The 13,209-nt window shown below is 32.3% G+C and overlaps 1 protein-coding gene across 1 annotated transcript; it reads right to left on the reverse strand.

The window, feature by feature from the left end:
• Positions 1–10,819: 10,819 nt before the first annotated feature.
• On the reverse strand, positions 10,820–13,003 carry LOC140866626 (plastid division protein PDV1). The gene is made up of 2 exons (XM_073271655.1): positions 12,549–13,003; positions 10,820–11,735 (listed from the first exon to the last, which is right to left on the reverse strand). Exons 1-2 carry the CDS (start codon positions 12,870–12,872, stop codon positions 11,253–11,255), a joined length of 807 nt encoding a protein of 268 aa, XP_073127756.1. The 5' UTR covers positions 12,873–13,003; the 3' UTR covers positions 10,820–11,252.
• Positions 13,004–13,209: the final 206 nt, after the last annotated feature.

Consider the following 13,209-nt stretch of genomic DNA (forward strand, 5'->3'; position numbering starts at 1 on the left):
AACGTGCTGAGCCTCTAGGCTCACTAGATTTAAATGGTGCAGGTGAGCAGAATATTAATGAAGTTAATGTGTTCCCGACTGGTGGCGAGGGCATATGAGTATCCAGGCGGCTAGAACCCGTGACCATTGCTCTAAGATGATTTTTATGTTGAGACTAGAACATATATTTCCGCATATGTATTATTATTATAGATTTTTAGTATATGCATGGATTTTACATTTAAGTAATTATTTTCTAAGTTTTCATGAATTTTTGTGAAAGAAATATTATTTAAAAATTTTATTATGACATTCTTATAAATTATTATTTAGTAATTAGTTTTAAGTATTTAATTGCATGCGTGTACCTTTATTGTATTTTTTGTGTATTTTTATTTTAAATTAAGTAAAGTTATTTTTAAGTACGATATATATATGTATGGGCATATATATATTTATATTCATTATTTTATAATAAGAGATTTAAAAAAAAAAAAATTCAGTAGTAGTTTTAGGATGTTTCATTTGGTATCAAAGCCATGGTCCTTGGAGGGTTACTAGCCTGCTACACGGAGCTCAGAAGCCGCACTGCCAGTCTGTAAGTTTTAAATGTTTTAAATTATGTTTTATGCATGTGACACATGATTTTTGTTTTAATGATTTATGAAAATGATAATTTTAAGTTATGAAAGTCTTAAAGTTTAAAATATATGAGTTGCATCATGCTACCAACCGAACATGAATTTAAGATACCATTACCAAAAATTTCAGTACGATATATAGGCGGTATGATGACATTTTGGTATTTTTCTTCAGCCCTAGTCCCATTGACGCCAAATCAATGTCACACGTCAGCTCTATGTCAGATAAATATCCAAAACTGAGAAAATGATACAGAAATTTGATAATATATATCACTAAAATTTCACCCAAAAAAATCGAAATTACAATTTTTTGTGTGTAATAATATTTTACAACTGCAAATATAATGTCTCTTGGAAACCTAAATTGTGTTACAAAAATAGAAACTCACATGATTTAGGAAATAGGATATGGGTCACTCAATTAATTTATTTTCCCCCTTTTTTCACTCTTTTCAAAAAATTCAGTAGAACTGGAAGGATCAATTTAATACTAATTTTTCATCAGTGTTGTAATGAGTATTATTATAGATTAAATCCTTAATATTTATGATTTTTTGAATTTTTAAGATTTATGAAATTTGAAATAAAGTTTGTTGTAACTTGTAAGATTTGGGAGGAAGAAAGGGACGTGACGTTAAAATGAATATTTGTCTGGAGAGAGTGGGGCCCAGTCTTGGTTTTGTGGACCACACCTGACACGTTACCTTTCCGAGCCCAAACCCACGGCTCCATCGGTCTCACCATCTAATGCCACGTGTCCTACCTCACATGGGGAGCTTCTATGATCTCACCCGGTGGTTCTGGGCCGTTCATGGCCGGATTCTATATCCAGGGGTTGGGCCCCACATACAAATTGTATGGGATTCGAGCCCATGAATGGTGGATGTTGCATCAGGTGAAATTCATCCGATGTAGTATGGAATGACCCCCTCACATGGAACCTGACGTGGTTAGTTAATCTTCGGTTGTTTTTTTTTCTTCTTTTTTCTTTTTTGTTTTTTTCAAATTTACATTGTGTATAAACTTTTTTCCCCGAGAGAAAATTTGTGTAATATTTGGTACGACGATTTTAGCAATACTCGACTTTAATATTGGCATTCAATCGGAAAAAAACTAAAATAAAAGCTAACAATTACACTAACATCTATTTTTACTTGGTTGCCCGTGTAACTCTTACCTATGTGCTTGTATAATATTTTTTTAATATTATTTGTTAAAAAAAATAAAAATAAAAATCAAATTTATGATTTTGAAAAGTTCTTTTCAATTTTTTACATAATATATTTTTCAATTCTTGAAAAAAAAGTAAGGTGCATTTTGGATATTCTAAAAAACATACCATGTCACTGATTTTTTTTAAAAGAATATTAGAAATTTAAAATTAAAAATATTTGATTTTTAATAATTATGTTTAAAAAAATTAATTTTTCTTACTAGAAAAAAGAAACAATGAATAGGAGTTATTTTGGGATTCTAAAAAACAGACTAATGCACTAAACTTGTCTTTATCGGGACAAAATGTATAATAAACCAAGATGTAGCTAAACACAAGAATTCGAAATGATTTGTATACATTTAACTTAGGATATCTCTCTGTCCAATTTCATTATTTATATATCAAGAAAATTAACACTAATAAATGTTGGGTTATATTTTAGTATAACAAAATACTAATTAAATCAAGCCATCTTAGACCATCTCCAGCAGCACACAAAAATAATGTGTTGCTGTAAATTGAAGCAGAAATCTTCTCCAACAGTTGTTCACAACGGTATATTTGTTTATTTTTATTTTCATTTTCTTTCCTTTTTGTTTTGTTATTTTATGGTTTATTTGTTTATTTTATTATTATTTTCGTTTTTTTTTTAGAATATTTATATTATTTGTATTTCAAATAAAATTAATAATATTTTATATATTATTTTTAAAATATTATATTTTATTAACAATATTATATTTTAATTTTGTTGTTATTTCATTCAAATTCAAAAATGTTATTTAATAAATTATATACGAATTCATATAATTTTTTAATTAAATTTACCAAATTAATTTATATAATAAAAATAAATTGTAAAATATATGTAAAAATGAATAATATTATGGAATATTCTTTTGGTGTAGAAATTTGGTGAAAACTGCTAAGGATGAAATATTATTTTCACTATATTTAACACAATAATAATGTAAATATTGCACTATTTTAGTGCTAACTGCTGGAGATGATTTTAATAATCAAATTTGTGTCTCATGTTGATGAATAGGGTTTCTTTTTTAATGGATTTTATAGTAATTCATTTTTCAACAATTTTTATGATTTTAGATAGTATTTAGTTAAGATGTTCAAAACTTTTATTAATAAATTGATTGTGTTTTATATTTTAGAAAACATGCATCCAGCTTACTTAAAATATATGAGATATCATGTATCATTTATGATCAAATACATGGATTAGGATATTATAATACTTTTGGATGATAAATTTGAACGATTTTTTACGATATATATTCGAATAGGAAACCTTGTTTAATTAGGAGAAAAATAATTTTTTTTCTTTGCTATTAATTATCCAATTAACACAGACTATTAACAACTTCAATTTAAATTAATTAATTTTTTGCATTTTATATATATTCGTCCCCGACTTGCTAGTATGGAAGAATGAGAAAGAATGTGTTGTGTTGGGTACCTTTTGTCTTTGGTGTACTGGATCTTGTGTGTGGAATTCCAACGAGGAGATGTTGAAAATTGATTTTAAAAATTGAAATTTTATTTTCCATTTTTGTCTCGAAATGAGTATAATAATATATAATATAATTTTTTAGATGTATTTTGTATTTGGTGGCTTGCCTCATTTATTTGCCATGTGAGGATAAATAAATATATATATATATATATATATATATATATATATATATATATATATATCTGTGTGTGTGTGTGTGTGTTTCGTGTATGTAGTTAGTAGACCTTAAATTTTGGTCCAAAAAGCCTCAAATATTGGGAATTTTGAATTTTTTGTCTTATATCTTTTCATGATATTTAACTCGGGTCAAGTAATACGAATACTTTACTCATCCAGTCGAATTTATTGACATTTCTTAATCAATATCATTTAAGAGCGTTTTTTTGTGAGACGATCTCGTTGATCTTTATCCATGAGATGAGTTAACCTTGTTTATATTTACGATAATAATTAATATTTTTTCATGTGTGACTCAAATAAAAGATCAATCTCACAAAATTGACCAGTGAAATGCTCACAGAAGTTTTTATGTTCATTTTAAGGTTTTAAATTAATTTTTTTTAGTAATGCTACAGTTACAACGAAATTTGTACATGATCAATTTGTACAACATAAAAAATTCAATACAAAAATTTCATTTATCAAAATCTAATGATACATTAAATACAAAATCTCGCAATATATTGTAAATATCGTTATACACGATATTTGTTGTACCTATAACATTATTTTTTTTTTCTATTTGCAAAGAGATTTTAAAACTACACTATGATATAGTTGTAAATGGTTCTCCAATCAAAATTTAATGCCTACGTATCTTCTTGAACATAAAAATTTTAAGAAACATTTTATTTTTCCTCTGCCTTGCACGATTTTCACTTTTAATTCCAGACATTTTATAATTTTAGAACCAGCTTGTATTTTTTTAATGTTTTTGTCGTTATTCATCGGAATGCTAATATAACACGTCACAACAATGTTCGTAATCACATTAGCGCTTCTATATAAAAAAAAATGGAAAACAAAGTGCAAACTAGTTGACTACCCGTTAGAGCACCAACAATATAATTTTCTCAAAATATTTTTATAATTCGTGAGGTTTCGTTTGAATTATAATAAATTGCAGGTGTTGTACATGATATTAAAATCCAATTACAATAATTCTCTGATAAAAAATTTAATTTTGCAGCATAAAGTGTAGGAAATAAAGCTAAAAAAAATTAAAATAAAGAGCAATATGGACCAAACCCACTACAAAATTTCTTTCGTGTGTTGGTTTTTCAACAGCACACACCCCATGAAATGTGCTTCCCAACAATATATGTTCTCACAATATTTAATTATTATCACAAAATTATTGAGTAAACATCCCCACCTGATCGCCGCTTCCCTCCCGGCATCGGAGTGGCAGCTCAACCGCCGCCGCCGCCGCCACGTAATCCTCCACTCACAGCTTCATTAGTGGGCGTCAACTTGTCTTTAATTCTCATGTCTTCACTTGAGACAAATACTACAAGTAGGCCAATCTTCACTCTTGGAACGTGAAGAAAATAGTCGATATTTATTTATTTTTCGATATTTTATATTTGATTTAACATACATTTAACTAATTATGCTCTTTATTTGGAATTTCTTGATTTTTGTTCATTACGCACCTTTTACTTTACTACGTACTCTAGTATTATAAAAGTACTAATTTATTCTCATTAGATATTCGTGATAAACTTAATTAGTAAAAACTTGAAACCACAAATTATTTCTGTCCCGCTGGGAAGTAAAATTTTTAGTGTGTTATATGGTCCATAATTCTCACGGTGGTGCATGCTCCATGATATTGTTGGTTAATATCTCAAAGATAAAACCTCGCCAATGACGGGACAATGAAGGGCATGAATGAACCGAATTTCATACTAGAATATTTAGATATATAAAAAATTGATATGTATTAACTTTGATATCAATAACGTCCGTCTTATTTTCAAAAGCTCATCATATTAGAACTATAAATTTAAGTGTGTTTGATTGAAGTGTAAATGAGTGCACAAACATATTAAAAAACTCGTGTACGTACAATGAGGACAATCTTGTTGACACGTACGTTACAATTTCAGAGCTCATGATACTAAATTTAATGAGACACACTCTTACTAGCTAGATAGTATTTGAGTCAAAGTTATAATCTTAAAAATAATGTTATATTCCAATATATTTCAAACGACAAACATTTAGCTAAATGGAAATCAAGCACGATGAAATTAGTGAATACTCACAAGTGAGATGAATACCTCAATCCAAACTCACTAGCTAGATCCCATTAGTGAACTAGTGAGACCGAAATGTTACGGAAGATATCAGAAATTTAAAAATTGAATTAAATAATATTTAAGAAGGCTTATAAAGCATATAAATTAGTATTTATGGGTGCCCCACATGTACAAAAATACTGACAAAAAATCTGAAAAAAGAAATATATAGAGGGGGTTAGGTTTAAAAAATTAATGAAGCTGATTTTCAGGGTCGATGCCTCTTCCACTCGTGGGCACGATCTTTTTGCGGGATTTAAATTAATCCAATTTATAAGATTCTTCATTAGATAGGCACTCGACACGTGTCGTTTTTCGGATTTAAAAATTGTTAATTATACACGACATGGGTCATGTAATATTTACTGTTACATTTAATAAATTATTAAAATTAAAATAGGACACCAGAGTTGAATTAAACCATGGGGAACAAGAACATTATTAATTGGTTTAGGATTCCTAGGAATTGTTTTTGTTTTTGTTTATGTTTTTCCCCTTTCTCAGTTCTCTTACTTGGTCGCTTTCGAACTAATTAATATGAACATATTTATGTATTTTAATCCAAAGAAAGTATTTAACTTTGCTAATTCGATCGATAATCGGTCCGGTCGGTTTGGGCTAATCCAAACCCCTAAAAACCAATAACGGTTTGGCCCTAGGTCAATCTGGGTTCAAGGAGTACTCTAGGGCGTAAGCAGGGTTTCGAAATAATCGGATGCGTAAATTATAAGAGAACATTTTCTATTGGACAAAATATAATTCTATTATTGTTTAAAAAGTTTCACAAAAATGAAAATTTATATAAATATAATCATATCATTTTTTATATATTTTCTGTTAATATTCGGAAATACTTGTATTTTACAAATTGAACCATTTCAAAAGTTCGAACTATATTTGAAGGAATTTAATTTTAATTTATTGTATGCGGCTACTTTGGTGTCCATTTGTGTTTCTAATCATTAAAAAAAGCATAATTGTTTCATAGTGATGGTTTAGTGATACAAATATATATACAGAGAGAGATTGACTTTGCACAAATGATATATTTTATTGAATTTGCTTAATGATAATGTTATTATATTAGTGGACTTGATGGTTACATATTCCATGTAATATTACACATTTGTTACATATACACGGAATACTTGGTGTCGGCACAAGTAAAAATCCATTAAATTTGTAAAATCTGATTAGTTATAAAATCAACGAGTTATAAAATCTTGAATCTTGATTAGTCCAGCCTAGTTATTATATCATTATTATGAATGAATCTTACTCAAATGATCACTCTCCTTTTTGAACAAAATTTGTACCTAAAGTGAAGTGTAAATAAAATAACTTCACTCATTTTTTTAAATCTTTAAAACGATTACTTGTCTGATCATTGATATATAATTGTCCTTAATATACATACGATCGATATCTTTTTTCTCTACAATTTGTTAGAGGTGGCATGTGACAGACACATTCTATTCTACATCTGGAGTTCGATTACATATGACATTGCAATTAATTATATTTAAATCGTTCTTGTGTTGATTTAAGGGGAGAAAATGCAACGTGAGTAATTAAGGTGCACATTTGAATAAGTTGGCCGACATTGACTTGCCATTTATAAAAGTATTATTATGGAAGTATATGTGAATAGAAATAGGAGCATTAATATTAGGTTTGGCCCTTGGCTATTATCTTAACAATATTCTATACAATATGCAAACTCAATTTCGAGGAAACAGTAGAACTCATTAATAAGGTGGTTATGTGTGATGTGAATCATCCGTGGTTACAAATTCTTAGTTGAATTTGTGATCATGATCGTGTCGAAGTGAGGCCGTTTCATGCACAAAAAATAATTGAATAACAAATATTATAATTTAGTAGTACGTGGTACTACTAACAACAACAAAATATATATATATATAAATGTATAGTTTTGATCTCTCACACCCTAGGGTGCAGGGGATTTATGTGCATCCGTACCCAAAACAACTTCGATTATCTTGAAATTTTCACGGTAGGATCGTCTCGAAAATGCGAATCCAACGATGTATCATATGATATAAATTTCAATCTCGATGGTTGGAATCGGGAAGATGGCCGGAAATTGAGTGAATACACAATTTTGATCCCTGCACCCTAGAGATCCATGTGCACTCATGCTCAAAATAATTCCGATTGCCTTAAAATTTTCACGGTAGGATCTTCTCGAAAATGAAAATCTAACGATGTATCATATGATACCAATTTCAATCTCGGTGGCCGGAATCGTGAAGATAGCCGAAAATTGGGTGAAATCTACAATTTCAAACTTAAAATTTATATATCCACTATATTTTCTTAATTAAGGTTGTAAAAAATCTGAGCAATCAGATCGATATATAGCGGTTGTCATCGAGGGCTAAACATAAGGTAGTGTATAAGGATCGAACATCATTCTATCAAATATTATAGTCGGTGATAACATGTAACACAAATATTTTGGATCGTAAAACAGCTCAAGTGTCAAATTTCAATTGCTCTTTCGGCAGATCCTAACAATCTCATTGCGAATTCTTACACTCTCATGGCAATCCATGTGAATCGAATGTGTCATCTTGAGTCTAATATAATTATATAATCGAACGTTTTTCACTTTAACAAAAATTATAGCTAGTAGTAGAACTGTCAAAATGGATGGGTTCATCGGATTGGCCCGTACTGCACCCCAAAATGGTGGGTTGTAGCGGATTACGGGTCAACTAGCATCGGCTTGCCTAATATAACTAAAAATGGCTAGGCCTAGGGATGGCAATGGGGCGGGGCGGGGACGGGTTTGCCGTCCCCATCCCCGCCCCCGAATTATACCCCCGTCCCCATCCCCATCCCCGTCCCCATCCCCGGTCCTGCTTAACCGAGGAATCCCCGTCCCCGAACCCGCGGGGATCAAATCCCCATCCCCGTCCCCTATTGCAGATTTTGACTTGAAATTTTCGTTTTTCCAACTCATTTTCTTTATATAAATCCAGTGACATACATATAACATTATAATCTCAGCTTATTATTATCATTTATTTATTTAATATATTTTCAGGGCTATTGGGGCGGGTTCGAGGATGGGGATGTCATCCCCTCCCCACTCCCCTGCGGGGATTTTAAAAAAATCCCCGAACCCGCCCCTGAACCCGAAACTCTTCCCTGAACCCGCCCCCGTTTTGGGTTTTCCCCGCGGGGACCCGAACCCTCGGAAAAAATTGTCATCCCTAGCTAGGCCCGCCGAGTTGGCCAGTACAGCCCATCAACAGGTGGATTGGATTAGGAGATTCACAATCCACCCGAACTGCCCCGCCCTGCTAAGTGGTGGGTTGTAAGTTGACTCACCTCGCTAGCCCGTTTTGACAGCTTTAGTTGGTAGCATGATGCAACTCATATATTTTAAAATGTATAATAATCTTAAATTCATGTTCGGTTGATTAGATATGATTCCATCATTGATATCCAATATCATATATTCAATTCCCATGAGGCGCTGCATAATTAATGATACAATTATCAAGAGGTTGATTAGTGAGGAGCAACAGTTACCTCAAGGCTTTATCAGTAAACCAACCAAAATGTGGTGCTTTGGCTGTTATATGATCTAAAAATTCTCGTTATACAATTACCATAAGCTAGTTATAGTTTTTTTTTTTATAATGACTGAACAATAAATATGTGTGCGTGTGCGTGTGCGTGTGCGTGTGGTCACACCATAGTATAATTAATGTAGTTTCATTAGATAACTAATCAGGTGTGGTACCTATGGTCGATTAAAATTCTAAAACCACGTTATCGCCATAACATAGCATAACTAATGTAAACGAGCATAGTTGGAGATTAAACTACAATCAAGTGATACTTAAGAAATCATTATCTTGAAATTACTAATAATTAATCACACTTGAGGTCACTAATCATGTCATTATATAAATTTAGATTGTTGGGCGACTCTTTGTAACTTTGAATAGGCAGTAGATTCGTGCCATTAATGCGGCAGATATATTTGACTTCAACCATTAATTTTTACAAATGATTATTTTAGGAAATGTGCATGCATCATCATCTTTTGTTTATGGCCTTGTCTTTCCCTTAATGGATCCATGCATGCATAATCTGTTTTTAACTCACAAAAGGTACACCTTGTACCAATAATTTAAATTATTTTTGGGAATTTTTTTAACATATTAACGATCACTACAAATCTTTAATAACATGATGATACGTGCAATAATTATTTGATAAACTACCAATTAATATATTTAACACGAACATCTAACTTATAATAGTTTCGGAACGATCGCAATTCACTCAAGTGATTTATACAATGGCCATGTACTTGCCTTGTTCTTTTTTAGAAAGTATAAATGAGTCGAGGTGGCTTATGATATCTGTTTGAAAGCTCGTGCATGCGGATTCTGAGCTTCTTATTGAATGTAAACCATGCATGTTATATATTTTTTGGATTAATATTAAAACCATTTCATATATAATTGCGGTCATTCAAAATCATGATCGCCATCGGTGAACTTCTTGAGAAGCGCTTGAAATTTCATTTGATTCGAAATAAAACCGAGGAATTTTAGAACCCTGACCCGTATTCGATTTATTTGTACAGCTTCAGTTTATTGTATTTAATTATGGTACCTTTAGTCCTGTTCTAGTTCCGACGAGGACTATACAACAGAAACCCAGAATTCATATCATTCAGAAATGCTTAATTTGCCACCCATATAATAATAAATTATTATAAAAATAAACCCAAAATTGGAGAATAGTAAAAACAGCGAGCAAACATTTTGGGCTTGGCAACAGATGGCTTTTAAAATTGTGCTTGATACCCATTTCATCGTTCTGGGCTAATTCCATTCATTAAGTGGGCCAACTTTATTTACAATTTAAGCCTAAAACACGAAACACGAAACCCGAAATAGAAATTGTAAGATTTTAATCCGATTAAACCCCTTTTATGAAAGCCCAACTCATTATATCATGTTATATTATTATAGATAAGTTTGAACAGAGGTCAAAGAAGTATTAATAATGAAAAATACAACTACTTATTAAGGTACTATATTCATAAAATAATTCATTACAACAGTAACTAAAGAATCAACCCCATTCCGATCAATTCATAACTCGACGTTCGTATTTTCTGAGTCAAAAAGACCAAGGACCAAGGTGGTAATCGATTGCATCGAACTACAAGTTTCAACAGAGAGACCAAAATATGCTATTTTGCATCAAAGAAACGGATGTATTTAGAACAAAACAATCTTGGGATTTTTCTCATCGTCTACTACCACCAGATTCTATCACCTTGCGCAACGTCTGTAAAACTGAACAGATCGGGCTACAAAACGTGGGACCTGCACTACAAACAATCTCATGTACATACAGGGTCGAGATAGCTCGTTGATAAAACTTTAACACAGTCGAAAAATGGATAACCGGAAACTACACACTACATCTCTCTGTATTATGGACCTGGACGAAAACCAAGTATTGATAAACCAACACAAATCAAGCACACGAAAAACAATGCCTAATAACATCTCTCCAACTCAACCCCTAGCCAAGAAAACGTCCAATTCTGTTAATCGATCACTTGAAGCCACCTGTGTGTGATATGCTTTCCTCGTCTCTCTGTCAAATGCAGAACGACGTTGATTCATTTGCACAAAAGCAAGCATGCTGACAGCTAGCAAAGCAGCATTACCAAGTATACCAACTGTATTATCTAATTTGAGGGAATTGGAAACGGCGGTAAAAGCAGAGAGAAAGAAATTGACAAGAGGATTTGGTTTTGTCCCTTTTTGTTGTTGTATAAAGCTCTCGCCTGAAGGGTACTGCGTAGAGCCGTAGAGATGTTCAAGTGCAACAAATTGGCCAGCATTCCGGACATCACCAACCAATTCTTGGGCTTCTTCTATTACTTTGTACTTCTTGCCTTGGTGTTCTGCTAATCTCATTGCAAGAACAATGCGACTTTGCTCTAGTCGAGCAACTGCAGCATCTCTCTCGGTTCGTTGTTGTGTCTGTACCATCTGTGAATTGGTACATCAAAGTAATGTATCACAATCGTTTTACAGAAACTATACCCGTAAAACAAGCAAACCTCTAGACCAATCTCGCCGCGACTTAGATCCAACACCATTGTTATGCATAGCAGCTTTAGAGTTAATAAAAATCATACTGTTGCATGTCTTCTTCTTCACACAGATTAAAAACTAAAACCAGGAATCGACTATTACAAGGAAATCCCACTAGCAAGTGAGTTGAAGATTGCATTCTGTAGCTCATTTTCTGACTGTTCACAAGTAACATCGAAACAGTCAGCTCAACTATGTTTTTCTTATTGGTTTTATCTCCCAACGGTTGCAAATCATAAATTCGGAGAACGTGAAGCCGGATTTTGAACTTAGACTCTAAATGTGGAATGCTAATAGATTTTTATTGTTATAGATTGAAAATTTTAACCGACGAACTTAAAATTACAGAACTACAATAATGCATTGAAGCACAATACAGACAAAAAACATTGGCAAGATCTCTCATTGCTAATTAAATGTGTAAAGGAACAAACCACATTACATCATTGCCAGAGCTCAAGGGCGGGCGAAGACGCATTCAACATGTCATAATGAATCTCACAATCTCAACAAAACAAATGACGCAACAAACCCGAGACCCAACACCTCCTTCAAATCAAGATACATACCAAAGCAGAAGAATCAAGGAACAAATACATTTGTACAGCATTCAAATTCACCACCATGTAAAAGAAAACGTATAGAAACTTTCTCCAAAATATATAAATAAATGGATAAACATACTAAAAACTGAATGTCAACACTTACATGGAAAAACTCGAGCTGGTCTTCGAGATTTTCAAGGGCGGTACGAATAGCATACAAACTCTTGGCCTCGTGAGCCGCGAAATCATCTTCATCTCCCCCGGATTCCTTCACGAACACAAACCCAGGTCCCATTTTCGGATCAGAGTCACCGGTGGACGTTTTCCTCCGATTGAGACAGAATTCGTCGAATTTCCGCGGATTTTTGACGGAACTGAGGAAATGAGCCCGAGAAACGGAGTGTATCGCATCACTGAGCCTATCGTGCAAATCCCAGATTTTTTCAAGCACGGATTCGATCTCGTCAATCTCCATCTCCCATTTCATTTGAAGACTGAAAAGGAAAATACTTCGAGTGCTGGAGGGGGGAAAGTATTGGTTGAAGTGGAGGGGAAAAGCAAATCAAATAGGGAATGTTCTAGGGTTCCAAGAATATTTTTCAAGTTGCGCTTTTAGTACGAAATGAAGGGATTGTAGGATTCGTAGCAGTAGAGAGGATAAACACTTTGGATTTTTTATTTTTATTGTTTTTCATTTGTGAAATAAATAAATGAGTAAAATTACACAAACTATTGTTTTTCATTTGTGAAATAAATAAATGAGTAAAATTACACAAACTATTTGTTTTTCATTTGGGATTTGTCGTGTTGATTTCTTGATGTAT

This window comes from Henckelia pumila, chromosome 4 (assembly GCF_033568475.1).
Source record: "Henckelia pumila isolate YLH828 chromosome 4, ASM3356847v2, whole genome shotgun sequence".
NCBI classification, from domain to species: Eukaryota; Viridiplantae; Streptophyta; class Magnoliopsida; order Lamiales; family Gesneriaceae; genus Henckelia; species Henckelia pumila.

What these genes read in the sequence shown, in the direction of transcription:
- LOC140866626 (XM_073271655.1), bottom strand. Translation starts at nt 12,872, where the DNA reads ATGAAATGGGAGATGGAGATTGACGAGATCGAATCCGTGCTTGAAAAA. An exon ending in ACCAGCTCGAGTTTTTCCAT is followed by an intron (nt 11,736 to 12,548) that starts GTAAGTGTTGAC and finishes ACCAATTCACAG; the next exon opens with ATGGTACAGACACAACAACG.